The sequence below is a fragment of the Emericellopsis cladophorae genome (assembly GCF_022114955.1).
Source record: "Emericellopsis cladophorae strain MUM 19.33 chromosome Unknown NODE_34_length_249702_cov_121_792324, whole genome shotgun sequence".
Taxonomy (NCBI): Eukaryota; Fungi; Ascomycota; class Sordariomycetes; order Hypocreales; family Bionectriaceae; genus Emericellopsis; species Emericellopsis cladophorae.
The window spans coordinates 38,833-66,592 of NW_026250959.1; the positions used below are offsets into that span (position 1 = coordinate 38,833).

A 27,760-nucleotide genomic window follows, 5' to 3' on the forward strand; every position below is an offset into this window, starting at 1 on the left:
TCACAAACCACCCTCACCATCACCACAATGTCTAGCAACCTCGACAAGGCTCTCGGCGAGATCGAGAAGACTCAGCGCCGTGCCGGTAGCCGTCGTCGCACCCAGCGCAACGCCGCCGCTCGTGCCAAGGTCGCCATTGCTGCCCCAACTGGAGGTGTCAAGAAAACTAGCAAGCCCGCCCACAAGGCCGGTGCTAAGGTTGCGCCTGCCCAGATTGCGCCTGCCAAAGGCGAAAGCAAGGTTATCGTGAGCAACCTGGTAAGCGCTTTCTTTCCTTTACGCAAGGCCCATTATTAACAAAATCAGCCTAGGGATGTCACTGAGCAGCAGATCAAGGTATGTTTCCGCTGAGGCATCTTTCGCCTGCGGACTTTATTCGATCATTCCTCGCGTGTACCTTTGGATTCCGATGCAGCGAGTACGAGCGAGAGTTGCTCAGATTCTTTCGATTCGAGACGTCCTCCTATAGCCACCCTCTCTGGAAAACGAGCGATTGTTTGAAATACTACATCGTTTCGAGAGGTCGAGATATCCTTGTCGCGGAAAGCCACTCAAGCATGCCTGGTCAGCACTCGACAGAGCTCGCAGACAGCTTAGAGGATGCTATACACAGGAGGCTCGCTGGGTCAGAACTCTGCTCACGTCTGTCATGGTCGGCTTTTCGAGAGAACGACCCAAGCGAGTAGAACAGTGAGCGACATGCCCCGTGTATCCTATTGCTCGCACTGGGGGACTCCGATGCTTCGGTGCCACCATTTGGTGACAGAATGGTCTGGTACGGCATGTCTGGCAATACATGGGATCAGTGGGAGAGGCGAATGCACACCATGGCTGCTGGGCGCATGCTTGTCGCGGGGCTTGCGGCAAAGCTCACTGTTCTGCTCACCCAAGTCACATCTTGATCGCGAGAGCGAGTCTCGGCGAATGCGGCAGAACGGCTGAAGGAACGACTATGACGACTGGCCGAACGATTATCAGCTCAACAAACTGACCGTCACTAACCATTCTTCCTAACAGGAGTACTTTGTTCAATCCGTTGGACCCATCAAGAGGGTTGAACTGGTCTACGGGCCAAATTCGCAGAGCCGCGGTATCGCCAACGTATCCTTCCGTGATGTCAACGGCGCCAGCAATGCTTTCCAGAAATTGAATGGCCTGCTCGTTGACGGACGGCCAATCAAGATCGAGATTGTCGTTGGTGCCGCGCAGGCAGACAAGATTCTCCCTACTGCCAAGACTCTGGCTGAGCGCACTACGCAAGTAACCTACTTTCTGACTCACGTCCTGTCGCTAACCTGAAGTAGTCAGCCCAAGGCTCAACCCAAATCCCAGCCCAAGTCTGCCGCGGCCGACAAGAAGGGCGCTGCCGGCAAGGCTAAGGCCGGCAAGGCTAAGAAGGGACGTGCCAGCAGCGGACGCCCAACTAAGAAGACTGCCGAGGAGCTCGATCTCGAGATGGCCGATTACTTTGTTGGCAACGAGAACGCCGGCAACACTGCTGCGGCTCCAGCCCCTGCGGCTACTGGCAACGGCGAGGCTATGGAGGAGATCATGGTGCGTAGTGATGTCCCCAAACGGACAAGTATTACGGCTAACCATTACGCAGTAAACCTAGCTTAATCGGATCAGCACACGGGGGATGGTTTGCATTTCAAATAATTGAGGAAATTGCCCCAGGCGTTACCGGAACAGAAGGAGGATGAGAATGTCGATACCAATACTACCAAATCACAAGCGAGAGAATATCGTGCCTGTTTTTGCAACATGAGTCCTTTTTGCACAATTATTGAGCCAGGCAATGCATGCCTGTGATATCGTAAATTCATTTTCAACCCTGTTCAAGCCTGTCATTATTGCCAGTGTAGTGGCATACACCGCAAGTAGGTAGAATCAATAATGTTCCTTCTAAGCCATGACCCCAGGGTCTTGGAAAGATCCCCTATGCCTTCGTAGCATCAGCTGGCGCTGCGGCGGCTCCTTTCTTGTCGCCTTCGAGCGCGGGCATATCGTCCTCGTCATCATCATCACCAACGTCATCAGGGTTGACACCAGCTCCAAGACCACCAAGATCGGGCATGCCTCCAGCACCGAGCTTGGAGAAGTCAATGCCGCCAAAATCGCCGCCCTCGCCGCCCATACCGCCCATACCACCCATGCCGGGCATGCCACCTGTCACCGTCTTAGCACATGCCATTCATCAATAGTGCGGATAGAACTTACCCATGCCGCCAAATTGGTTGAAGTCTTGCTCAGGCGCCTCTTCCTGCTCGTCCTCGTCGACCCACTTGTCGAAGTCGGTCTTGAGGAAGTGCAACCGCTTCGAGTCCTTGAGCAGGCGGGGCCAGTACTCTTCCTTGAGATCCTTCTTCTGCAACTTGAACTCAATGTTCTTGGCTGTGTGGTTGATTTTGCTCTGCTCAGGGTCGATCTCGGCGTAAAACTCGAGCTCGACGTGGTACTTGCGCTTGAGGGTGCCCGAGGTGCCAGTGAAATTTAGGCCAGTGGACTTCAGGTCTAGCGTGAGGCCTTCATTGGGAACATCGGGAACAGAGATTGTCAGGTAGATGAAGTTCTTCTCGGGGTCCGAGTCGGAGGAGCGCTGAGCCCAGAGAACTAATTGCACATTAGTGACCAGGTTCGTTGTGGCAATATGACAGGTTCGGCGAGCTGTGCGCCTTTGAGGGCATCTATCGCATACCTTCAGGAGTCGCGGTCTCAGACATGTTGTTCCGTGTAATAAGGGACTGATGAGAAGGTAATTGACAGTGATTGTGGATTAGAACGGTCTGTAGATGAAGGGTGCAGATTTTAAAGCGGTGTTGAGGATGCAGGGTCTGTTGTCGTGACCTGACGATTTAACAAGGCTGGCGAAGACACCAGAGTGGGCATGGAAGATTTCAGAACCAGAAAGATGCGATAGAGGGCGACTCTGTGCATCACCCTATTTGTGCGGTGATGCGAGTATCTCCCTATTGCCACTCGCCCTCTCCACGCTTGACGTAGCGAACCCCCACAAGAGAGCAAGCTCTACCTCACCTAGCACAGCAGAGCCAAACTTCACGAGAACTGGATTGTTTGAGGTGCAGAAGCTTCCACTATACTCTGCCCGCATTTCCAATTACCACAGAGCAATTTCTGGCTTGCTTGCAGCGTGAGAACTCACTCAATTCTATGGTTTGTTGGAAGCTGTACGGATAGATGGCGGGGTAATGGACAAGCCACCACCGCGCCACAGGAGAATGAGTGGCTAGACCCCAATGTCGCTGTACTTTGCCAATCAACGTCACTGCCAGGCTTCCAGCATCGCGCTTGGCCTCATATCTCTCCACGCGACCACGGCTCGACACAAGCAGTCGAGTCTAATCGAACGTCGAATCAGACACCCAGTGTTTCTGGAGGTCACTTGGATTGTCTAATTGTGCCCCTCGATACGAGTGTTATCGCCAGGAGTCTGTTGGCCCACCATGGAAACCGTCAGAGCTCTGTTCGCCAAACCAGACCCCAATGCGCAGGTACGGCCATGCAATGCTATTCCGGCACGAGTCACTGACAGTGGACTGGCAGTTTCGAAAATGTAACCAAATCCTTCGCTCCAACCTCCGCAAACTCGACCGCGACATTGTCCAGGTCCGCAATGTCGAAACGAAGACCAAGCAGCTCATACAGCAAGCCGATCGTCGGGCTCAGCGTGACCCGACGCGCTCGGCGCAAGCACAGAAGGAGGTGCGCGACTTTGCCCGCGAACTCATCCGTGCCCGGCGCACGACAGCCCGCCTGATCACGAGCAAGGCGCAACTCAACAGCGTCCAGATGCAGGTCAACGAGGCATTTGCCGTGCGCAAGATTGAGGGTTCGATCAAAGCAAGTGTGGGGATTATGAAGGACGTGAACGCCCTGATAAAACTGCCCGAGCTGGCTGGGACGATGCGCGAGCTGAGCGTGGAGTTGACAAAGGCCGGTATCATGGAAGAGATGCTCGAAGACGTGATGCCCGAGGATGCTGACATGGAGCTGGAGGGTGAGGAGGGCGAGGGCGAGGTGGACAAGGTTCTTGGAGAGATCCTCAAGGACAAGAAACAGACAGAGCCGGCGGCCAAGTTGCCTGCGGCACCAGTCCCCGAACCGCAGAAGCCGGCGGTCGCTCAGGTGGAGGAGGAAGAGGAGGAGGATACAGATGCCATGATGGACCAGATGAGAGATCGACTGCAGGCCCTCAGGAGTTGAGGTGTTTATGAGGCTACGATGCACATTTGCGGCGTTTTGGTGTTGGATTCTTCCGATTTAGGCGTCATGATGCGATGCCTCCTCTTATAAAGTTGTCTGCAGTTGTTCACGACTCACAGATACACATGTCCTTGCTATTTGATTTCAAGTATTCTCATCCAGCCGATTACGGCCTGCCGTCGAAATCCCGAGTTTAGGCAAGTGAGTGGCATCTTCCAACGAAGTCTTCGTGGAATCTTGGTTGTGTGTCGGGCCTTTCACGCCGCTCGACACTCGAGTCCTATGTGCATGTCTTTCAACTACGCCTTGATACATGTTGATACATGTCACATTTGAAGGCTTAGAGAATGACGCAATAGAAACATCGCAGAAGGAGGTCACCATTCCAGTGGCCTCCTTGGCTCAGATCCTTCGTGGGGAGCCAAGTGACGAGCACATCCACGGAGATCCTACAGACGCCCCTCCTCGGGGGCGGCCCCAATCCATCGCCGTGTATTTCCGGGAATAGGGTAAGGCAGCGGCAGAGTATGACGAAGGGAAGTCTTGGAACGCGCCGAATGCCCATGATTTCCATTACTCTTGTCCTATAGACCGTCGCTTCGCTCTCCCGGCTTGAGATTGTGACGACATATTAGGAGGAGTCAGCTTTGCACATGAGCATTGTGTAGCATCTGACAGCGCCGCAGCTGACGTGAATGAACAACCACCGCCTCACAGACCAAGACAAATTCGACAACCCGCCGGATAAACGTCGTCCTCATCTGACAGATGGGCATGATTGCGAGCGTGGGGTTGCACGGGGGAGAGGGGACACTAACGGAACCCCTCCTGCGCTACATATCGTTCCGAGACTAATTATCTTGAGGGGGGACGATGTCCCTCCGAGATGTTCTCGCCAAGAAGGAAGCAAACTCCGCGGGTAAAAGATAGTAGCTTGCGAGGAGCAGACTCTTCTTCTCTACGGAGGTAGTCCGGCGCCAGTGCTACACTTCTTGACTCGGCTCGTGGGGATAACTAATGGCGAAATGGCAAGACAATTCCGCCGAGCTTGGTGCCAGATATTGGTTAATTATCGGGGCACTTCCGGACTTCTCCAACCGGACTGCCCGTCGATGATCTCCACCAGGGGTCTAGAGGCTTTGACAGGTAAATTAATTAGCCGCACCAAAGGACGGAGGGACACTATGCTGCCACAAACAGCAGGTATTGCGGTGTCACAACGAATATGAGTGTCTGGTCCGGATACTAGATCCGCGCCTGGTACTGGCTTGCTACCACTGGCCAGTGGCAGTCGATGGGAATTCTCAGCAGACCGTAGCTTTAAACTCGGGCAAGATCGATATCAGACAAAATCACTGCGCGACATAACAGAATGGTTGTGCCGGCGTGGCACTCTTGCTGCTTGCATATGCCACGAAGCGGTCAACGGGTAGCATGCATAGATCGTGTCCTCGACAGGTGCCGTACACGGCATACCGCCTTTCTGACTCTTCATCGGGCATGCAGACTCCATACCTGTACAGCAAGATTTGAGACTTGGCAGCGTCTAGCCCGACGCAGATTTCGAAGGCCGACATCAGCAACCGAAATGTGAAGTCTGCAACGAGGGCAGTGGGGAGAAAGGACCGAAGATGATTTATCCACCTCCCGTGGCTCGGTCTTGTAGTACGTAAGTGTAAGTGAAAATCGTGGCTCGGGAAGCGCACGGACGGAAACCAGAAGCGATTTAGAACAAGCTAGAAGGTTTATGGCAGTTGCTGCCGAACACTTCGCTGGAGAGTGGTTTCTCCCAACTCATCGCCGTTGGAGAGCAAGCTCTATGACTCAGGCTGTGTGCAGCCGTGGGACGAGGGTGCCACTCTTTGATCCGTTGGAGTCGATCTGTCGGGAGGCCAGGGAAGTTGGGCTAACGTTAGGCTGGTGTCAAACAATTGCAGGGACACGTCGGGTAGGCGCTGAAATGAGAATGACGTGCCACGGAGCACCGACAGCAGCAGCAAATAGATGACAAAGACGGGTTGCTGCAAACAAATACCGAGGAGTCACAATACGTACTGCATGCTTATGCGGATAATGCATTGGTGGTGGTGATTCATCAGCGACCGGAGAGAGGAGTGGCAGTGGCGTCCAGGCTGCGTAGGGTAAGTGTGCCATCAGCTATCGTATTGGACGACCGAGAAGCAATGACTGGCACGAGATTGTTGTAGACATGTATTAATAGGCCTCGCGGGTTTCAAAGTGGCTGAATGTCAGCTTCGCCAGGCGGCACGAGGACCCAACGGTCACCCAATGTCATTGTACGCATGGTTTGTCACAATCACAACTCAGAAGGCGACGCGACGTGTCGAGTTTGGCATGTTGATTGCTCGCAACCATCCAGCACAGCAGCACGAGCAAACAAACACATCGATGATGCAGGACGAACGCGACAGTGTGAATGCAAGAACAGGACACGGGGAATAGTCTAAAAAGGGCCGCAGCATGCAAAACGCGTCAAAAGGAAGACAACAGCGGTCTGCAAAAGGCACAAACACGTTGTCGCGAGCACTCACATGCCTCAGCTCCAATCGGTGGTGGTTGCAGGAGATTCCTGCTTTGTTCGTGGTGGCGCGCAGTGGTTTGCGGTTGCAATTGTTGATGGATGGCATGTTGCTTCTCTTTGGGCGGTGAAGGGAGGCGGTCAGAAGCAATCAGAGCGTGATGCAGCGCAGCATCGCCTGTGACAGCAGCTGTCCGAGCGCCATTCAGCGCCCGGCTTCGGCCAATCAGTGCGACGAGGCAGGACACATAGGCGGTCAGGCTTGTGTAAGGACCGCAGAGCAAGCCCTGCCAGCCACTGCTCAGGCATTTCACCGCCTGCCCTACCTCGCAATCGGAGTATTGCTGCCTGTTGCGCGCCCACCTCAGCTATTTGTATTGACGTTAGCATCTCACAGGCGTCGGGAAGGTGCCACCCCGATAGTAATTCCATTCAGATGATTCTCATCCCTGCATACGAACCCCCAACCGGAATCCCACTGGCCATCCATCCATCATGTTTCGGTCTCATTGTCACGGGTGTGGGCAGGATGACTCTTATTAACCAGCGGCTGTGACTTGCTTGTGATATGTACTGTAATAGGTACGGATACTCGTATATGATCTTCGTGGTGGTCCAGACAGGCTCCTATCATCTTGTCTCGTTTCCTCCCTTTCCCTGCTTTTTATCGACACCGAGCTGGTGTTTGCTCAAACAACCTGAAAGCCCCCTGACCAGAAGCATCGTCTGCCTCTCCATCTCCAGGTACTTGAGCAAGAGCACCTCCCCAAGGTTCACTGCAACGAACCATCACGACCTTGACTTGTCGGTTCGTACAAACTAGCCGAGCATCTGACTTTCCCGAGGCGCACCGAGCTCTCACGGACGCCTGTCACCCACGAAAGAAACCCCCCCGAGGACGAGTCATCCCACCCCCCACCCACTCTGCGCCTCCATTCATCCGCACCCCCAACGCTAGCCTCCAATCCTAGTCAAGTCCACCCGCTTGAGCGCTCCGGCTTCCAGGGTCTGACTCCAGTCGCCCTGTCTTACCCGCCTGCGCCTGCCTGCCGAGCCCAAAACGCGACACGCCCGACGGAGCAGCCATCCGCCCACTCTGCTGGATCCGCCTCGCATCTTCAAAACATATATCAAGTCCACCTCCCCAGATTCCTGTGCCTGTTCCACACAAAGACCCCTAAAGACTACTGGCATCTCTTCTTGCTTCGACATCGACCTTGCTCGACCCGAGCTCGACATACTCACAACTCAACACAACCAAAACAACACATCGCCATCATGTACTCATCGTGGGGATCCTCATATGGGTCCTACGGCTCACTGAGCTCGACTCTCTCCTCCATCTCAGCTATGGACATTTCACCGTCGCCGGCTTCATCATCGTACGGTGCCTCATGCGCCTTTCCCTCATGGCCTCGGAGGAGTTCTTTGGACAGAGAGGAGAATGAGCGTCCCTCCTCGTTTCTCTCAGACGAGGAACTTCTTGGCGACCCCTTTGAGGACTCTGATACACAGTCGATCAGCAGTACGAGCAGTTCCGCTGATGCCTCACCACGCCAAGAACCCACTGCCGACGAGCTGTTCCAGCAGCAGCGTGAGCGCGCTCTTGCACAGAAGCAGTACATTCAGCACATGGTCACCGAGAAGGAGCGCAAACGCCAACAAGCAAGGAAAGCTGCCGCTGCCCTGCACAGCAACCAGCGCAAGAGTAGTCCCAAGAAAACCAGTCACAGAACCAAGCTCAACAACATGACGACAATCACGGAATGATCGACGTGTCATGTTGTTTGAATCAAGCAAGCCGCCAACAACGAGATGATAGATTGCCACGCCGTCATTCATGGTTGCCCACCACCATGACTCCTGGGCGGCTGTCACTCGATACGAATGACGCATCTATCTCGCCCGTCAAACTTTACCCAGCACTCGCGCGGGCGACCGAGAGCAGAACCCTTCGAGAAGCCTGGGCAAGCAAATTGCCTTTTCGGGCTAAGTTTCACCGAGGGAGACCTCGGAGTATGGCCGAATTCTCGAGTCATTCCGCACACAGACCGAGCCCTCGGCACCACTTTCTGGTCGCCGATGTGGAGCCTTGACTCTTTCTGCGGGGCAACACCGGCCCGACAGGGAGTCAAGACCCGAGGTTGCGGTCTCGCGGACGCAACTCCGAACTTCCCCATTGAGACTCTGAGTCGAAACTCCCAAAGGCCCTTTAGCCGAGGCGGTCAGTCGTGCCGATCGGCTTCTCTCGCCTCAATCCAGTCATCACAGTCTTTCACTCCGCGATCCTTTCAAGATGATCACTCCTCGTGCTACAGTCACAAACATCATTAATGTTCGGTTCATTGTTGGTCTTCCTCGGTTGGTAGGCATACGCATATGCATGGACACGCGGCGCTCAGTGGCTTCTTTTTTTGCATTGTCATTTTTCATACTACTCATCAGCGCCGGACATTGGATAGATAGATACCTTTTTGATTATGATACCCGAATCTTATTGTTCTCCACATCAGGCATTCTCCATCTCCACGTGCATCCATTACTCCGTAGCAACGTGTCACTGTCGCCTCGTGCCCTATTACTCCGCATTGCCGCCGGGTAGCAGCAATAGCAACAACCGCACCAATGCATTCTCGGTATGATTTCCCGCGAACAGTCTCATGGTCGTTTCACTCCCCTTCATCACACCCATAGCCCCAGGTGTACTCCGTACGGATAATCTCTGTTTAAAGTGAAGAAGCCAGGACGGTACATAGCATGCGAGGCTAGAGTTTCGGCATCACTTCCTAGATATCCCTGCGAGCCCTGTCAAATCTCGCGGATGCCCATGCCTGCATCCAGACGACGCCAGCGAGATCCGGCGGGAGCGTCCCCGGTGGTTGGGGAGGGAACAGCGCAGGGGTCGATGCAACTTTGTGCGGTCACGCTAGGCCCGCGCCTTTTCAGCCGAATCACCAACTGTCATGTCTGCTTTTGAGTTTCGACACATTACTGACATGTGCAAGTTTGTTCGTTGCTTATTCGATTGCTTGCTTGTTTCCGGGGCACCCGAATCCGGGATCATGGGGATTAATTGGTCTTTGTCCACGCTGGAAACAAGCTAACACGTTCTAACTTCTCGCCTCAATGCGACTCAGGTAATTGCGTGGCGTCACGAGTCGTCTATGCAGCCGGTCCGAACCTATCATGCCTTACAATGTTTATTCAACACTGAACGTCACCCACCACGTCCCAAGACAACATGGAACGTGAAAATGGCCGAGGAGGCCATGATCTGTCGCTTGAACAGCATCAATGGACCCAGAAGAAGCAAATTAGGGACCACCCCATGAAGTGGATTGACTAATGCGCTGTTCGCTTCCTGTTGGTAGGCATTCATCGTTTCAACCATGGTAAGACACTCGGTGATCAAGTCTGTTGTTCTTGATACATGTAGATGTCATGATGCCACTTCTGAACGAGTCTCGCCCCGCCTACCCTATACTGTCGACTCTACACAACGTCATCCCTCAGACCTTGCCCATCAGGAAAGCAGAGAAAGACCATATATCCCGATGGCTTCGAGGCATTGTGAAATACATACAGAACTCAATGGCGCCTTCAATTTAATGTCAAACTTTACGACTTGAAGCCAGACGTGGCCATGGCGGTAATTTGTTCTACAAAGCGTGTAAGTTGGTGTAAATTCAAAAGTCGATTGAACGAATTCAATTATACACTGCAATCCGTCTTCAAACTGGCATTTGCTGTAGTGCAAATATCTAAATCTCATCTGGACTGAACCGTGAGCCGGCCACCTGGTTCAGTTTCATCAAAACAGAGTATCAATGGCATCTGGTAGTATCGAAGCCACAATCCAACCGACGATACAGCTCAGGGCGTTGTATTCTTGACTGCGCATCGACGACGAGACCGCAATCAAGGCATAAAAGCAAGACGGGCATGCGTCTCAACCTCATGGGTGTTGTCCACATGCAAACAACAGGGGGCCTACAAACATACAAGCACTGGCACATGTGCCATGCCTCTACCTGTACCATTGATTTCGTATCTGGCCAAATCAATCTAAAGAGAAGCGCAAGATACGCCCAGGAAAAGTCGAGACCTTCAATGTACTACCTTATCAGAAGTGCCAACGCTCCATGTTGGAGTCGTGTGTCCGATAACTGTGGAATGCTTAGACACGTTGGCTTCACAGCCATCGGCTGCTTCGATGATTGTAGTTTCATACTAGCGAAGCCAACAGTAAGCAATTCTAAACCCTGTAGTAACTTAATCTTCAAAGCGTATGGTTTGAGTGCTTCCACCGTCCCTCATGCCCAGCACTTGCCTGCTACAGCTTCCTGTGCATGCGGACGGGTACCTACGTTGCCGAAGTTCTACACGAGTGATCTCACATCTGTATGAGGCCGCACTTCCTGCGACCCCCCCGATCATGCGGAAATATTGTTGAGTGCACGGGGGCTCCATGTGTGACCGAGGACCAGCAACCTGTGAGACCTGTGATTGAGCTAGCCACATGACTCCGGCGGTTCTAGACTAAAGGTGCACGGCCGCATTATAGATGCGGGAAGTTTCTTGTTCGGATAAGTAAGTCTGGCTTCCAAGCAAGCGGCTGTTATCGCGAGATTTGTGCCCCATAATGAAGAGAAACTTGCCTCACTCTGCCCACAATCACATGCACGACCACCTCGACAGATCCAAACAGCCACGTAGGGAGCTGGCACATTCTGGTAGACCTAGAGCGTCGCACCTCGCGGCAAAAGAGCTTTTGCTCGCCCGTATTCACCAGGAGTTCTGCTGTGTGACATGTGGAGTCGTGAAGGTCGCGGGAACTGAGCATAATGCAGTAGCTAAGCGGTCGGTCGTTTCAAAGAGACCGCAAGATGAGGCAAACCCAGGCCGTTTGGATATCGTTGGCTGTTGCTGGCTGCCGGGGCGGTCAGTGTTCGATGTCAGCTGATCTTCTGAAAGCCAGATACGTCCACTCAGGGGCTGCGTTGGGTTTGGAGCTGACGTCCGCCACCTGGACATGCCAACATACTATGTGTTCTTATTGTATGTGATCTTGGGACCGATATTGCATCCTCTCGATTGCTCGCCGTCGGTCGCCTGCAATGCGAGTGTCTCCAGAGTTTCAATCACACTGCGAAGTCATGAAGATTCCGACGCTCCCATTCTGCCACGAATAGCCGAGGGAGGACTGGGGAGCCGGCCCTATCGCGACGACGACGCCGAAAATGCGATTTGTAATGTGAATCGGGGAGTTAAAATTTCTCCTCCAACAAAACAATGAGGACCAGACTGCTGCCGATGAGGCGAGGGCGTCTGGCCATGCGGACGTGTGGCGTGGTTAGACGGGAACATAAACATGCGCGATGTTTATGGAGGACGATTCGACGAATATACCTCCTGTGCAACTATAGCGGGACAGTCGCGATGACTACTATGGTCAACCATGACAGTAGGGCCGGGTGCTATGCTGTTGATGAGACAGAAAAGACATCATGTCGTTAACATAAACAGAGCAAGCCAATGAACCGTAGCCTGGTAAGTGGAACCCTGAAGGTCTTCCCAGAGCTGTTCGGCCGCTCTCTGTCACAACTGTGATGAATTGTACTACACATATTTAGCCCTAGTTATTAGACCGTCGTGCGAAGCGTACGTATGCTTTCGACGCGAAGCAAGCAACATGCTAGTCGTTGACAGTGGGTTCCTCACGCTAGTTGATTACTTAGTGCACGAAAGGACATTCTTGACAGTGGTTGAATGAGAGCCAGTGCTAGGCACCTAGGACTGTCGAGAATGGAGTGAGGGACTTGAGACTCGACTTATTAGAGAGTCCAGACTGGAGTCGAGAGACTGGCGATCGAACCCCTGGAAGGTTGGAAGCTAAAACGGGCGGGAAAAAGGATGGGCCGGGGACGGGAGCGGGGCGATGGGAGATCCCCTGTCAAAAGCTGTGATAGAGCAGCTGATTGGCGGCAGGAACAGGCACACCTGCATGAGCCGTGGCCAATGGCAGGCGCCAGCTGGGGTCGGCGCTTCGACAACCGCTTCGATTGAACGTCGTCCCTCGACAGCCCCGCTCGCCCTCTCAACCTCAGCCCAACCACACGCCATTGTGCCTGCTCTCGCGCTTCTTCGCTCTGTGGCTCTCTCGCCTCGAGCTGCTCCTGAACGCTGACTCGAGGACTCGAAGAGGCCCCGAAGAGGCCCCAGACGGTAGACTCGGCGCGGACTCGGCTCTTGGGGCGGCGATTGCGCCTGAACCGAGCCTCTCTATCAATGGCCCAAGGTACTGCTGTTCACCGCGATAGCACATGTAGAGCATCGCTGGGACTGGACACGAGAGGATACCCGTCATGCCAGGGACTGCTTTACGTTGCCGGCTCGCTCGACCGCGCATGCTGCTGTGCGACTGCTACTCCGCGAAAACGCCGACTTTGTTACTGCGTGCCATGGTGGAGCATGAAGCCATGTTGTGCGCCGCCAGAGCCATGAGTCCGGAGTTGCAGTGCAGTGCAACACAGCACCAGCCAACAACATCCATTATTACATACGGCGCCCAGCCCAGCTACTGCAGTCAACGTGACATGTCTGGGAACGGTGACGCTAATAGCACGAGGGCATTACAATATGCGAGGTGGCACTGCCTGCTATGGTCTAATTCGAGGCGTGGATAGCCAGATGTGCGTCGTCGAAACATTTGCTCCCCCAAAGCTCTCCAGTCTTAGCCATCTGCTATGGACGAAAGTGATTCGCGAGGGGGACCCTTGGTCATGCATGACCATGCATCGTCCTTCTAGTCTTGGCTCCCGGACTGTATCCGCCCTGGCTTGGTCCAAGTTGGACTTGACGAGTTGGCGTCCGCAGACAGAGCTCTAATTTATGTCCTCCGTCCACTGGCAGGCCACCTCGCCATCGTCTAGGCGCCTTGCTCTTCCTCCTTCCTCCTCATGACATGGATGCAGCAGTGCCCTCGAAATATGGTATTGACAGTTAACTATTGCTCTTCCTGCCTTTGCCGTGCCTTTCTCTCCCCTTCACTTCCCCCCCGCTCTCCGCCCACCACCAAGCGATCAAGTGCGACAACTCAGCCTTGCTGTCGAGGCTCGACAGTCACATCAGTCACTGACTAGGTACGGAACCCATCACACTACCCTTGCCGCGAGGGTCACCTCCAAGTCCCCAGCTTGCTGCATCTACAAGCGCCCGACCCACCCCTACCTCTCCCGATCGGGCAATCGTCGTGTCTGGTCTTGCGCTGTGCTTGTCACTCCTCCTGCAAAACCGCCACGAAGCCCACACCTGGCCGGTCGCTGGCCTCTCCTTACTCTTCCAGCTCCTCCATGCTGCGGCCATACCTTCTTTTCCAGTGCACATTCACCGAGACAACCTGTGCATCGGACCGTGGGCAACGACAGTTGCTGTTGGACTGATACACCTCAAACGCACAACCAAGACAGCTTCAACAGTCGAGACAGCTCGACAATAATATCAACAACATCGAAAACTGCAGAATTGACACATTCGACACTGGCTGAAGGGTCAACGTCGAGGAATTTTCCCGCCGATTCGGGTTGTCGAAACACTTGGACGGCTGGGAGACGCTCGGAGGCGCGGGCAAAGCTGCGGTTCCATGTTCAAGTCGGCATCCGGAATCTGAGCAACACTCAGATCGCGTACCGACCGAGCGACGGGCAGCAGCGCACCGGCAGCCAAGTGCAACGAACCGGCAGCGACGGTTTCACAAGCCTGGACACCAGAATCTGCACTCACGGCTCGTTGCGAACGACGGTATCAAGGGGAGGCTCATCGCAGTGCACCTTGGTTCTGCCGCTTCCCGACTAAGCGACTGAGCGATACTTGTTGGGATAAGACCCCAGTCAACGATAGAGGGCAGGCCAGTACCACATTAAGCCCAGCATGTCTGCACCCGCCGCACCAAGGAAACGCGCCGTCTCGATGAGCTCTGGTAGGTCGAATGGCTCGCGACAGGCTCAGGCGCAGGAGTTCAGTACGATGCCGTCCACGCAGGAGCTCCGATGCTTCGATCCCTGTGCCGCTACGGGGTCCATGTTCCTATACGCTCAGGGAACCTCAATCGTATGCTGCCATCACGACACCCTATCAATCGAGAGGCGGTTCTCCAGGCATTCGGAAGAGGTTTTGTTGCTGGCTGTGGACAACCAGAGCGAACATGGCAGCGGGCGCTATGTCGTCAGTTATGATGCCGGGCAAACTGCCATTGTCTGGGACCTGATGACAGGGGACGAGATCACACGGTTTGCCTCGTACGGTTATCTAACAGCCGTAGCATGGATGCGCAACGGCAACATCGCATTCGGTGAGTGGTTTTGTCGGGGAATTCTATGGGCAACGTATCGCTAATCGTCATGGTAGGTAATTCGCAGGGCAGCATTGTGCTGTTTGAACCACAAACATCGGAGCATATCTCGACGAGGACGTTGGATCAGATCGCCGTCACCGCACTGGCACCGTCCGCCGATTGCAGGACGTTTGCCATTGGGTATGCTTTACGAAGTCCGGGACGGGATGCAAGACGAGGCTAACCAGTGGCCAGCTATCAAAACGGGTCTCTACTCATCGCCACACTGCAGCCTCGCTTCACGATTCTCCACAACCTCACAACGTCTCGTTCCCCCTCCCCCATCGTCACATTATCATGGCATGCATCGTCATCTCGCCAAAAATCGGACATGCTGTCCACGCAAACGTACAATGGTGATTTGCGTGTGTGGAGTGTGGCAAAGTCGTACAATGCCGATGATCCGGCCAAAGTCGTCCGCATCTTGAAAAGGTCTGAGAACATGTCAGAAGGCCCAAACTGGATGGGGTGGTCCAAGAACGGGCGTATTATCCAATACTCGGACTCGTGAGTTTTCTTCTTCTTCTCCAACTGTGCGCGTGTGTCGGGCATGCTTCGACTCGCTGACACAAACTACTTGCAGTCAAACACTATCCTGGGACGTGCGAACAAAACATGTCACCTCAGACGACATCCCGACATTGGAGCATGTCAAGGGTCTGGCTGTCTGGGGTCCCGGTGCCAGCCTGTTCACCCTGGGCCCCAATAACACCGTCCAGCAATTTGACCTCAACTCACCTTCCATCATGGTGGCCAACGTGCAACATCCCGCCAATCTGCTGCCACCCTCGCCTCCAAACTCCATCGAGGAGCCTACCGACAAATCAGCACATTCCACCACCACTATCCACACGTCTGAGTCTGAGAGCAGCAGCATCCCCCTGGAGATGGGCGTATCGGAGAGCGACGAGGACCAGATGCCACCAATGGCTCGCTTCCAGCGCCAGCTCGCCCATGACTCCGGTAGCGAGACACCATACGGGGCAGCGAGTCCCGTATCGAATCGTAGTGGACTGACTTCCAACTCCATGTCCTCGGCAGGATCCGGCACGCCGCGACGCTACCCAGGATCTCTGCGCTCACGCGGGATGAGTGAGAGGACGTATATCTCAGCAGGCACCTCGCTCAAGTCCTCGACCATTGGGCGCAACCAGCCAGAGGCGGACATTGATTCTTACTCCATGGGATACTCCATGGGGACCACCAGCACCAGCATTGCCACCGGGTCCTCGACGCGATCCAGGCAGCGCCCTTCACGACTTCGGAATGAGGTGCCGAGGAGCCCAGACGCCAGCAAGGTGCACGACCTGTTCAAATTCACCCGGGCGCGCTTGAGTGATCTGGCCTACAAACATCCTACCCAGTTGGACAAGTCGCGCCTCACAAACGATAACCTGAGCCGGCAGATGCTCAGTACGATTTTTGGCTGGCACGACACTGCGGATGCCCTGATTCGCGATGAGATGGCGAGACACCCCACGGGCTCACCAAGCCGCATTCTCCTGGCCAAGTGGCTCGGGGATATGGACACGGACATACTCGCTGCCAGCACCGAGAACATGACCTCGTCAGACTGGATGCTGCTCGCTCTCAGCGGTTTTGGAGGTCACTCATCGCAGCACAAGCTTGGCCGTACCTACGTGCAGAAGCTTCTCGAGAGCGGTGACGTGCATGTGGCCGTGACGATTATGCTGGGCATGGGCGACCACAACGACGCCATTGAAGTCTACGTCTCCCACAGACGATACATGGAGGCGCTGATCCTCGCGTGCCTGATCTTCCCGAGCGTTTGGGAGCGACAGGCGGCCATCATCCGTAAATGGGGCGAGTGGGCAGTTCAACATCGCCAGCAGCAGCTAGCCATCCGTTGCTTCGCCTGCACCGACCAAGAGCCGACTGAGATGTGGACGTCGCCATCTGCGACCCAGCTAAACTTTCAAAGCATGAACCCCAGCATCCCCGAGGTGCTGAGCCCGCCCCTGTCCCCTCCAGGGGTTCAGCGTGGGCCTCAGCGCAGCATTGCAAAGACGTCTGCCTTGAAGCTCATTACGACTTTTGGCGACCAGCCCAAGAAGTCCAAGTTCTACCTGCACGGCGACGATGTGCAGACCCCCATCGCTGCGGCCCAGACTCCTATTGCCGAGTCCGCCGTGTCGCCTGGCGGTACGCACGAGGCGGCGACGGCCGTCCTCCGACCCTCCAACAACAGTCGGTTCAACACACCAACGTCTGCTCGGCCGCGCAACCGCCTCCCTTCCATTGGCGAGATGCCGTCAAACCTCAACAGAGACGAGCTGCGAGCCAACGTGCCGCCACCTCCCCCGCCAGCCCCAGCCGACGTACACGGCCACATGCGTCGCGCTTCGTCTGGGCAGGACAACCTTGCCACAGGCAAGGCACTGCACCGCGCTGCCACTGCAAGCCCCATGATGATGCGGGAGCGCTCGAAAGGGATGATGCAGGACCATGGAGAGCGTCCCCCACCGCCCAATCAGGACTTCATGGCCAAGGTGCGTGACATTCGGGCTAACCGCCGCAATGGTTCGCGGGACCGCATTCCACTGGGCCTGAACCTGGAGCTCCATGCGCCGGCTGTCAACCAGTACGAGCAAGAGGTAACCTCGCCCGATCACTCTGCCGCCTCGTCCACACGCTACCACTGGCCTACGCGTCGTCGCGGAGCGGGCTCGGTTGCTAGCTCTGTGACATCCAACTCGAGCGCTGGGCGCAGTCTGCGCCACGGTGCTCGCCAGCGAGATGACTACATCCACAGCCTAGATGCCGCACAGCGCTACCCCAAGAAGAGAGGCGCTCACAGCAAGGAACGTAATGCCTCCCGGGGCCGTCATGGGAGTCACAGTCGTGAGAGGATGCCCGTGTCTCGTGATCAGTCGGAAGACCGTGGTCGCGGAGCCATCCAGACGTGGGCCAAGCCAAAGAGATCGCCCACATCCCCGATCCCCATGTCGCCCGAGGACCTGGCGATCTTGAGCACGCCTCGAGTGTCCGAGGCTGGTGACCCCATGACTGTGCGCAAGGCGAGCAACAGTATCAGCTTCAAGCCCAAGGCCACCAAGAGCCGTAACTCGAGCCGAGGCGGCAGCCGCAGCCGCCGGCAGAGCCCGGAAGGCAGACAGCGACCTCAGCTTGCCATTGACACACGGGGCCGGAGCAAGGGCCGCGATGGTTCCCTGTCCCGGCCACGTTCACCGTCTTCGCCCGTCCCCATGTCCGCCACGGCCGCCAGCCACTACCAAGGGTCCGAGGACGAGGAGGACTACAAGAAGGCCATCAAGGCGCAGGAGGAGTTCCGCGCGAGGCACAATGGAAGCCGCGGGCCCATGTCGCCTGCCGTGTCGCGTCGTGAGAACGCCGATGCACGCCAGCGCGATGCCTCGGAGGCTCGCGACATCCTTCCGCCTCTTCAGACGGTCCGAGCCAACTCGACGGAGCACGCCGGCGACCTGCGCCGCATGAAGGAGGAGAGACAGCGGAAGAAGGAGCAGGCGGCAAAGGAGCTGGAGGAACGCCGCAAGTCTCTCGCGCAGCGGTCGCGGACACCTTCGATTCCTCATCCCAGCCAGTACTCGCCTGCTTTCCCACGGGTGGGCGTGGAGATGTCGGAGCCGAACGAGGAACATCTACCACCTCGGTGTGCCACGGAGCCCCCCAAGAGTATGTACGCACGCGGGCCTCATATCGGCCTGCCAGCGACACCAAAGGCCATGCGCCTCGTTGTCGAGTCCGACCATAGCAGCGGCCATGAAAATGGCAACCGGCACCAGCAGGGGGCGCAACAGCAGCCAGCCGCTACTGAGTCTGAACCCGCGGTGCCTCCCATCCCGGCCACGTTCGCCCAGAGGCGCACACCCAAGGCCTCTCCTAGCAACTCTCCCGACAAGGAAAAGGGGAAGGAGAAGGAGAAGGAGGAGTCGCTTCTGACTCTGTTGCCCTCGACCGTGTACCAGCCCCCGACCAGGCCGTTCATTCCCCGGAGCATGTCTGCTCCTATCCCCGACGATCCTCCGTCGACGAAACATGGGCGCAAGGGCAGCGTAGGCGAGCTGCGCGGCATTGACGAGGTGATTGGCGTGCCAGGCCGCCGGAGATCGCAGGAGGAGGCTCTGGTACCGCCGCCGCCGCCTCCCGCGCCTTCAGGGCCCCCGCCTCCCATGCTGAGGGAGCTGCAACATCTCGCGTCGCCTCCGCCTCCACCTCCTGCGCCGTTGCCCCATGCCAAGAGGGCGCCAGGATCAGGGGCAGCTTTACCGGCGGGCACGATCGAGATCGTCATGGACGAGGACGAGACCTCCGCACCGGACGACGGCGTGGCTTCCGGTCCTGCACCGCCCGCTCCCAGCTTCAAGGGCCACAGCCGAGGTCGCAGCGAGACGGGCAGTCTTTCCGGTCGATTTTCCAAGGCAACCGAGCGCCTTCGCTCTGCTAGTCGCGGACGCAAGGATCGTGGCATGAAGTCTCCCCCCACGGAGGCACCGTACGAAAGTGTCCCGATGCCATTCCACGTCAAGACCCCGGGGCCGCCGCCCGTGCACTACGATCCTGATGTGATCCGGTCGCCTGTGGAGGGACCGAGGATGTCGCACATGTCGACGGGCCTTCACAAGAGCGAAATGTTTTGATTTGGTTATTCACAAACGATACCATGTTGCCTTTTTCTTTTCGCTCTGCTCTGTTTGTCTTTTTTCCCCCCTTCTTTTTACTTCTATAGTGCAATTTTGCCCAGAATCTGTGTGCACAGCGTGGATGGATGGGGGGCATGAAGGACAGGATTTGTTCCATGAAAGGGGGTTCTCGGCATCGGTACAATGCCTTCATAGGCATGCCTGGCGACGACTGCATTTTGCTATTTACTTTTTACTTTATGATTCATGATTGCAAAAAGGAGGGAGGGCGGGCGAGCGGCGATGTGCTCGCAGCATCCCAGGAGAACGTGACTCCTATGGCTTTTTTTCGACTACAATGCTGCCTCGCGGCACCTTGTTGAGATATTTGGGGGATCAGGACTAGTGTAGATAGTGGAATCGAACATTGAAATACAGTGTAACAAGTGTGTCCAAGGACTATTCTTCAAGAGGGTGGTGCTGCGAGTACGTACATCAAGAGGCACTCGCGAACACGCTCAGTAGCAGCCGTCAGCGTTCGACTCAGCCATTGCAACGCCACACGGTCTTTTAAGAATGCGACCAATACATCAAAAGAATGCGCATCGCCCAACAAAGACCCCGTGGCATTTCCAAGGAAGATTACCAGTCCCAACGTGCGAAAGGGCAAAAAAGGAGTCGGCATCACCAACCTAGTCCACTCACCCCAAGCCCCCCGCGTGCGTAATCCAACCCGCCACGCGACGGGGGAGAAGTCTCTGCAGAGTGAAACCTCCCTGAAGGGTCATCTCCAGCTGCTTAGGGCACGCGCCAGCATCGCAGGTTGCCCATGCGAGTGGGCGGCCACCGCAGCGTTCGGGCTGGGCGCCGTCGGGGGGGATCTAAATGGAAATGGGGTTGAGCGGAGAAGGCAATTGTGAGCCTCCTACCATTAGACCATGACAGCCAACAGTAAACCCTGCAACAACCGACTATATACCTAAAGCCAGCACCTCCAATTGAACCACTCACGACCTTCCTCACTGCAGCTACACACCCCCATGACCTCGCCCACGCTTGTCTCCATCACAGCTTCACCTTCAGCTTCTCTAGCATGGATGGCACGATCATGATCTGACATTCGACACTCGATTGCCGCGCTCCTAACCATGCTCACGACGATGCCTCGCCTCTACACGCGTCGACCGTCGCCCACCACGGCCGAGTTCACCGTCACCACCCTGCCCCCACCAACGATCCCCTTGCGCATTCTACGCGTCCTCCTGCTCGCGCTGCGCGTCGCCCTCGTCCTGCTCACGGCGCTCGCCCTCCACGCGCGATGGCTCAGCAGCCCCTACGCCCAGCATTCCTTGTCCACGACGTGCCCCACGGGTGACGGCTGGTTCAGCCTGGAGGCCGTCTGGTACGCGCTCGACACGCTCCACAAGTCAGGCCTGGGACAGCTCGTGGGAGGGCTGGTAGAAAACGTGCCGCTCGTCGTCCTCCTCCCCGTGGCCGCGGCGCTCTGCTACCTGCTGGCATTGCGGGTGCACACGACCGAGTCTCTCCTCGTGATGCGCGGTCTCGGCATGCAGACGAGCAGTTCGCCCGCGACGTACCTCGCCAGCGCCACCTCGCGCTTCATACCGACGGAGAAGATACGGGACGTTTTCGTCAATGAGGCCTTTAGGGGGTTCGAGGTGCGGTACTACCTGATTGTCGTCGTCGAGGGGGAGGAGAATGTCGTCGTCGTGTTCCCCCGGCTGTTGCCGCGCAGGGCCATTGTGGAAACGGTCTGGCGATGCGCACGGGCGTGCTTATACGAAGGTCGGTGCGGCGACACGACGGAGGAAAAGGGGTGAAAACGCGCGGCCTTTGTTGTACTACGTCTTGATTTACGCTGCTGTGCGGTATCGAGGGAGTCTACTCGCCCGTGTCTTGGTCCATCTTGTCCTGCTTGCTACCATACTTGGCCTCGTTGAGCTCCGCCATGGAACTGTACCCCTTTCGCTTCGCGTAGCGATCTGACTGCTCCTGCGGCGTCTCCATCTTGAGCATGTCCATGACGGGGATGTACGTGCCCATCAGCCGCGCGCCGTTGCCGCCCTCAAAGCGCTGCGTCGACCAGGGTTTGGGCTTCGTCTTGGACACGGCTACGTCCGGGATCTGGACGGTGGTTGTTTCTGGCTTCCGTGAGAGCATCTGCAGGAAGCCGTTGGCTAGAATCTCGTCCATCTTCCTGTCCCTCCATACCCGCCACGCTGAGTCGCCGAGCGTCACCGACAGAGCGTTCTTGCTGCTGTCGACCTCGTCGTCAGCGTGTAACCAATCGAGGTTCTTCTCACTCGCCTGCGGATCCCGCGCCGCGCCCTCGCCGACAAACTTGCAGTCCCACAGCACCAGCGGCACCTCGTCCGCCATGGTGTAGGTGGGTCGACGAGGGTTGTTCTCGACATCAAGAAGTCTGTCCACAATGTCTGGTGTCTCGAGACCTTGTCCGACATTGAAGAGAATGGCAATCATATGACGAATCTGGTGCCATAAGAACGCCGTGCCTCGAACCTTGAAGTAGTACACCTTTGGTAACTTTTGCAAGCCGGGGGCGACGTCTATGGGGATCTCGCGACCGGGCAAGGGGAAATGCGACGACATGTCGTCCGCCTCGTATATTGCCGCTTCCATGATGAACCTCCTGTAGTTTGTAATGTTCTTGGCCGGATCAACCTTGCAGAAGTTCCGAAAATCCCGATCGCCTTCGAACCGCTTCGCCGCGTCTTTCATTGCTTCGATGTCTAGCCACCCGGGGTGTTTCTGTTTGCGAGGCACTGTCATGGGCGGGTTGTATGCCGGCTGCGTGAAGAAATACCGATACTCTCGTTCCTGACAGGAGAACCGCGCCGAGAAACCTTCAGGTGGTGAAGGGCACCAGGCCATGACGCGGATGTCCGCCGGCAGGATACGGTTGAGAACCCTGGCATACGCAATCTCGTGCTTGATGGGATCAAAGGGCGGTCGCTCGACAGGCTCAGGCTCGGGTTCGGGCTCGGGCCGGCTCACATCCAAAGGCGACGACGCCGCCTCCTGCTCGGCCGCCTTCTTCTTCTTCTCCTTTCTCGGCTTCTTTCCAGGCACCGGCCGTGCGCTGCGGACGCGGAGGGCGATGACCTGGCCGAATGCGCTCACGCCGCGATCTGTCCGGCCGCACTTGGAGTACTCGCAGCCACTAAAGTCCACCACGTTTGGATCCTTGGGGAAGATGAGGCAAGCCTTTGTCAGGGCCTTGAAGAGTTCCTCCTCGATGGACGGCGTAGCGGTGCTCGCTGCGTACTCAAACGCCCCATAATTGCGTCCCAGGTAGGCCAGCTTCAAGGCAATGTACCGCGTGTTGTAGTTGGCAGCGTCAAGCTTCGGCGCATCCTTTCTCTTCTTCGTCGGCGGCGCCTCGGGCAGACTCGATCCTTGGCGCTTCGCATAGGCGTCGATCTCGCGCAGCCGCTTGATGAGGCTATCCTTTGTCCACTTGTCGTAATCGTCAGGCAGTTTTGTGGCCTCCATCGTGGTGATGATGGCAGGCACAGATCGCCGCGCGTAGTGACGAATAAGGACCTTGGGTGTCAACAGTTTGGCACAGCTCTGCAGGCTGCCGCTTGGAAGGTGCATATGTGACAGAGGCTTTTCTGGTGGGCCTTTCACCTCATACACCTGCTCGCCTTGGGAGACTCTCTCTCCTTCAGTGTGTGAGTGAGTGGCGGTTGAGAATTCGAGGTGTGGCGCGTGTGGCTGACAGCCACACGCCAAGCTCGCTGACGGGTGACTACCCTAAACCACCGTCGTCACACTCTAATGAAACCAGCAGCCTCGTCGTCTCTGGGGGACCTCATTGGCATATCTCCATGATTCATATAAGCAATGAATAATATTGTAGCAGTGAGTGGCACTGATAACCACACCTGCACCTGTTTGATGGTAATTGGCAGTGTGACACAACTCTATTACGGCGTTATCTTTGTCCCGGAAAGGCTGTATCGTGGGGTAACAATTGATACTACACGTACCACGGAATCTGTCCGCTGTTTGGTTCATTGTCAGATACTCTCATCACATATCTTACAAACAAGCAAGACACAATGGAACACGAAACCATCAGATTATTGCTAGTAGGAGACGAGAAATGCGGCAAGACAACCTTTCTTTCGTACGTATCGGCCTGCGATGTACGCTTCCTCGACGAAAACTGGCTGACCCAACATCACAGGCGCCTCAGCGCAGGAGAGCACACCAACCCGATCCCACTGCTACGCAACATTGACCAGCCCTTTGTCTTCGAAATCAAGCTCGGCGTCAAAGAGTATAGACTCGAGTTCTCCGACACGTCGTCACCGGACAGCTGGCGGCTGCTTGACCCCGATGTTGTGATCATTTGCTACGATATCAGCCAGCGTCTCAGCCTCATCAATATGAAGCGCTTTGTACATGCGCCATCACTCAGACGTGACATTAGCACCTGCTGACAGTACCAGTGGATTGACGAGGTCAAGCGGACATTTGAGCGCATAGACTCGCTGCCCATTGTGATTGTAGGGCTGAAGAGGGACCTGCGATCAGAAGACGACCCCAACGGCATCATCTACCCACACGAGGCATACGCAGCCGCGCAGGAGCTGCGAGCTGATCGATATGTCGAGTGCTCCGCGGTGACAGGGGAGTTGATCAAGCCGGCTTTTGAGGACATATGCAAGACGGCCATCAACACATCGACAGCAGCCGGCGGCCAGACTGAAGGTGGCTGTACAATACTGTGATTGACACGCCTCACGGGCACCCATCAAGCGGCCTGGCCCGCGTCGTCCATGGCAACGTCGCCTTCGCCATTCTCCTGCGGAGCCTCTTTGGCTGGTTCAAAGGCGCCCAGCACCTCGGTGATGATGGTGACAAGCTCCTCCTGCTGGGTCTCATCGAAACGATCGGCCATGTCCTCTACAATGACATTGAGTGCAACCACATTGGCAGGCCGGAGGTTGAGGATCATGACCACCTCTCCCTTGGACAGATCATAGGGCCGCAGGCGTTCCAGTAGCGTGGGGATGGACTGAACTGTATATGGAGAGGGCTTTTGGCTCATGGGACTGGGCGATGCCTCGAGCCAGCTGCTGAGCTAGCAGGGTATCATTAGTATGCTACTAGGATCGAAGACGCGCGCTCAAGGGAACACACCTCTTTGACGACAGTTTCGTAGTTGGGTGGGCCACGATGGCGACTTTTCTTGTACTGCTCTCTCTGTTGCAGGACATGCTGATGGACCTCAAAGTTAGAGAGTACTGCAGACTGGGCTTCGAGAACCTTCATTGTGGTTTAATGGCAGGCTGCTGCTGCTGCTGCTGCTGCTGCTGAGTTTGCGATAATGATCACACCCCGTTTCAATGAAGCAAGTTTTCCTCGAGTGTGACCATGGCAGCATTGAAGTGAGTCTGACGGACCAGACACTTTCGGCTCGGACCCATTAATGCAGGCTCCAGTACCCAATCATCGGCGGGCCTTTCCCAAATGGCATCACGCTGCAGGGACCGCACCTGCCACCACAGGGCTCTGATGGCGGCTTGTCAGTGGTTAACGTCGATAGTCGTCGCGCAAGCCACTGTAGCACAGCGTTCGCAGTTTCCCTGCAGCTGTGCGACAGGCGGTGGCATGCTGGAATTGACGGGTCTGAGTGGTCAGCCTGGGCGAATCAGATGGTCGCTATTGCCCTTCTTAGGCTGTTTCTTCCTCCAAAAACAGAGAATGGCTGGAACCCTTTTGGAGCCGAACCGACCGACTTTTTCTTACAGGCCCGGCAGCAGCCGTCAGTTCAATCAACAAGCACACCGTCTTGGAGTTTGTTTCAGTCCGTTGCGACAAAAACGTCTTCTGCTACCATCAATCTGGATACCTTCTTCTAGACCGCAATTAATTTCCTGCATCATGAACAAGGTGTGAGAAACGTCCTTCATCGTAACTGTACGCACATCCCTGCCCCGACCGGCTCGATCTCGACACGCCGGCATCGGGTCTATCTCCAACAAAAAAAAGTTCGACGCGCACGGCGCCTGACGTCGCTTCAAGGTCCGCATCGACCTCCCCCACCATCGTTCTCGGCTCTTGAGCCCTTTTCCGGCCACACAATCGCCATTGCGTCGTCGCATAGCTTGTCACTTTGAGAGGTATGTTCCAGTAGTCCAGGCTGGCTGAACTGCGACGCTGACAATTGGCGCAAGGCTCAGTCGAGGACGGAGCGACGACGACGACGACGGTCACGAAGAAGACGGCTACAAATCCTTCCTCCAGCCAGGGTGGGGTGAACGCAAAGAAAAAGAACCGGCCCTTCTTTGTGTGTCAAGGACAACTCGAGCACCGAGGCATCAACAAACAAACACCAACCACATCATGGTTCGCAACATCTGCCTGCTGGGTGGGAACTCCCACCCGCAGCTGACCGACAGTGTCTGCAACATCCTCGGCATCCCGCCGTGCAATCGCATCCTGAGCAAGTTCTCCGGAGGTGAGAGCCGCTGCGAGATCAAGGACTCGGTCCGCGGCAAGGATGTCTACATTATCCAATCGGGCTCCGGCAGCGTCAACGACAACCTCATGGAGCTATGCATCATGATTTCAGCGTGCAAGACCGGCTCTGCGAAACGTGTTACCGCCGTCGTCCCGCTCTTCCCATACTCCCGACAACCCGACTTCCCCTACAACAAGTCTGGTGCGCCCTTGTCCGGCTCGTCCAACGGCCACGCGCAGAAGAAGGACTACACCTTTGAGAGCGTGCCGGCCACTCCCCGGCCAGGCGGCCCTCGCAGCAGTGGCCTGTTGAATGGTGTCAACGGCCTTGCCGAGAAGCTGGCCAAGACAGCGACCGTGGACAGACAGCCCAATGGCAACGAGCAACATCCTCCCAAGCGCTCTGATACTGCCTCGAGTCTCAGCTCCAACACGAGCCGACACCAGCCCGACGGCTCGCTCTCGTCGCAACCCAGCTTCACGACGCACGACTATGAGAAGCCTGCCCACAGCGTTGGCTTCCAGGCGAAACCCGGCTACAAGCAGTGGGTGGCGCTGGCCGGCACGCTCGTCGCCGACCTCCTGACCTGCGCCGGTGCCGACCACATCATCACCATGGATCTCCACGACCCGCAGTACCAGGGCTTCTTCGACATTCCCGTGGACAACCTGTACGGCAAGCCCCTGATCCAGAACTATATCCAGCAGTACATTCCCGACTATCGAGACGCTGTGGTGGTCTCTCCCGACGCTGGAGGTGCCAAGCGAGCCTCGCTCATCCGCGATAGCTTGGACATTGATTTCGCTCTGATTCACAAGGTACGTTTGGCCTGTAGCCCACCACCATGATCGCCCTGCTCACATGAACGCCAGGAACGACGTCCCATCAAGTACACGGAGCAGCGCAACGCCAGCATGATGCTTGTCGGCGACGTGTCAGGCCGCGTGTGCATCCTCGTCGACGATCTCATCGACACCGGCAACACCATCACCCGTGCCGCCAAGCTTCTGAAGAATGAGGGCGCCACCAAGGTCTACGCCCTCGTCACACACGGCGTCTTCAGCGGCGACTCCATCCCCCGGATCAATGCCTCGTACATTGACAAGATCATCGTCACCAACTCCGTGCCGCAGGATGAGCACAAGAGGCTCTGTCCCAAACTCGAGGTGCTTGACATTTCGGCCGTCTTCGCCGAGGCCATCCGTCGTGTGCACCACGGCGAATCCATCAGCGTTCTTTTCCAGTACAACTGAGCGTATCTAGTTGTTCGTCATACATGCAAATGGGTTCGGTTCACATGGTCCACCAGTCGCCAGGGATTCAGGCCACCCAATACCGGAGTTTGAGGAGCTTTGTAATCGGGATTTCATGTCAATTTCTGTTTTGCTTCAATTAGGTGGTCGGGGTCGCGAGACTCTTGCAATCAAACAAGTCATCAAAGTCTGAGTACACACTCAGGACTGGTA

General features: G+C 56.1%; 10 protein-coding genes across 10 annotated transcripts; 7 read left to right on the forward strand and 3 right to left on the reverse strand.

The window, feature by feature from the left end:
• Window positions 1-27: 27 nt before the first annotated feature.
• Window positions 28-1,609, forward strand: J7T54_005389 (mRNA export protein-like protein; the record flags this gene model as incomplete). The annotated part of the gene is made up of 5 exons (XM_051507604.1): window positions 28-258; window positions 307-336; window positions 1,018-1,260; window positions 1,309-1,554; window positions 1,607-1,609. 5 exons carry the CDS (start codon window positions 28-30, stop codon window positions 1,607-1,609), a joined length of 753 nt encoding a protein of 250 aa, XP_051361143.1.
• Window positions 1,610-1,939: 330 nt separating this feature from the next.
• J7T54_005390 (uncharacterized protein) lies at window positions 1,940-2,723 on the reverse strand (the record flags this gene model as incomplete). The annotated part of the gene is made up of 3 exons (XM_051507606.1): window positions 1,940-2,169; window positions 2,221-2,613; window positions 2,699-2,723. 3 exons carry the CDS (start codon window positions 2,721-2,723, stop codon window positions 1,940-1,942), a joined length of 648 nt encoding a protein of 215 aa, XP_051361144.1.
• Window positions 2,724-3,464: 741 nt separating this feature from the next.
• J7T54_005391 (charged multivesicular body protein 3) lies at window positions 3,465-4,224 on the forward strand (the record flags this gene model as incomplete). Its single annotated transcript, XM_051507607.1, has 2 exons — window positions 3,465-3,512; window positions 3,565-4,224. 2 exons carry the CDS (start codon window positions 3,465-3,467, stop codon window positions 4,222-4,224), a joined length of 708 nt encoding a protein of 235 aa, XP_051361145.1.
• A 3,817-nt stretch (window positions 4,225-8,041) lies between these two features.
• J7T54_005392 (uncharacterized protein) lies at window positions 8,042-8,533 on the forward strand (the record flags this gene model as incomplete). The annotated part of the gene is made up of 1 exon (XM_051507608.1): window positions 8,042-8,533. The coding sequence occupies one exon, from the start codon at window positions 8,042-8,044 to the stop codon at window positions 8,531-8,533; it is 492 nt and encodes a 163-aa protein (XP_051361146.1).
• Window positions 8,534-14,692: 6,159 nt separating this feature from the next.
• Window positions 14,693-19,795, forward strand: J7T54_005393 (uncharacterized protein; the record flags this gene model as incomplete). The annotated part of the gene is made up of 5 exons (XM_051507609.1): window positions 14,693-14,872; window positions 14,960-15,113; window positions 15,170-15,296; window positions 15,351-15,662; window positions 15,739-19,795. The coding sequence occupies 5 exons, from the start codon at window positions 14,693-14,695 to the stop codon at window positions 19,793-19,795; spliced, it is 4,830 nt and encodes a 1,609-aa protein (XP_051361147.1).
• Window positions 19,796-20,925: 1,130 nt separating this feature from the next.
• J7T54_005394 (Gpi-c transferase complex) lies at window positions 20,926-21,618 on the forward strand (the record flags this gene model as incomplete). Its single annotated transcript, XM_051507610.1, has 1 exon — window positions 20,926-21,618. The coding sequence occupies one exon, from the start codon at window positions 20,926-20,928 to the stop codon at window positions 21,616-21,618; it is 693 nt and encodes a 230-aa protein (XP_051361148.1).
• A 61-nt stretch (window positions 21,619-21,679) lies between these two features.
• Window positions 21,680-23,416, reverse strand: J7T54_005395 (putative tRNA pseudouridine synthase-like protein; the record flags this gene model as incomplete). The annotated part of the gene is made up of 1 exon (XM_051507611.1): window positions 21,680-23,416. The coding sequence occupies one exon, from the start codon at window positions 23,414-23,416 to the stop codon at window positions 21,680-21,682; it is 1,737 nt and encodes a 578-aa protein (XP_051361149.1).
• A 467-nt stretch (window positions 23,417-23,883) lies between these two features.
• On the forward strand, window positions 23,884-24,558 carry J7T54_005396 (Ras-like GTP-binding protein-like protein; the record flags this gene model as incomplete). The annotated part of the gene is made up of 3 exons (XM_051507612.1): window positions 23,884-23,951; window positions 24,012-24,225; window positions 24,277-24,558. The coding sequence occupies 3 exons, from the start codon at window positions 23,884-23,886 to the stop codon at window positions 24,556-24,558; spliced, it is 564 nt and encodes a 187-aa protein (XP_051361150.1).
• Window positions 24,559-24,581: 23 nt separating this feature from the next.
• J7T54_005397 (RNA polymerase Rpb4) lies at window positions 24,582-25,102 on the reverse strand (the record flags this gene model as incomplete). Its single annotated transcript, XM_051507613.1, has 2 exons — window positions 24,582-24,911; window positions 24,971-25,102. 2 exons carry the CDS (start codon window positions 25,100-25,102, stop codon window positions 24,582-24,584), a joined length of 462 nt encoding a protein of 153 aa, XP_051361151.1.
• A 1,074-nt stretch (window positions 25,103-26,176) lies between these two features.
• On the forward strand, window positions 26,177-27,547 carry J7T54_005398 (Ribose-phosphate pyrophosphokinase-like protein; the record flags this gene model as incomplete). Its single annotated transcript, XM_051507614.1, has 2 exons — window positions 26,177-27,112; window positions 27,167-27,547. The coding sequence occupies 2 exons, from the start codon at window positions 26,177-26,179 to the stop codon at window positions 27,545-27,547; spliced, it is 1,317 nt and encodes a 438-aa protein (XP_051361152.1).
• Between the last annotated feature and the right edge of the window lie 213 nt (window positions 27,548-27,760).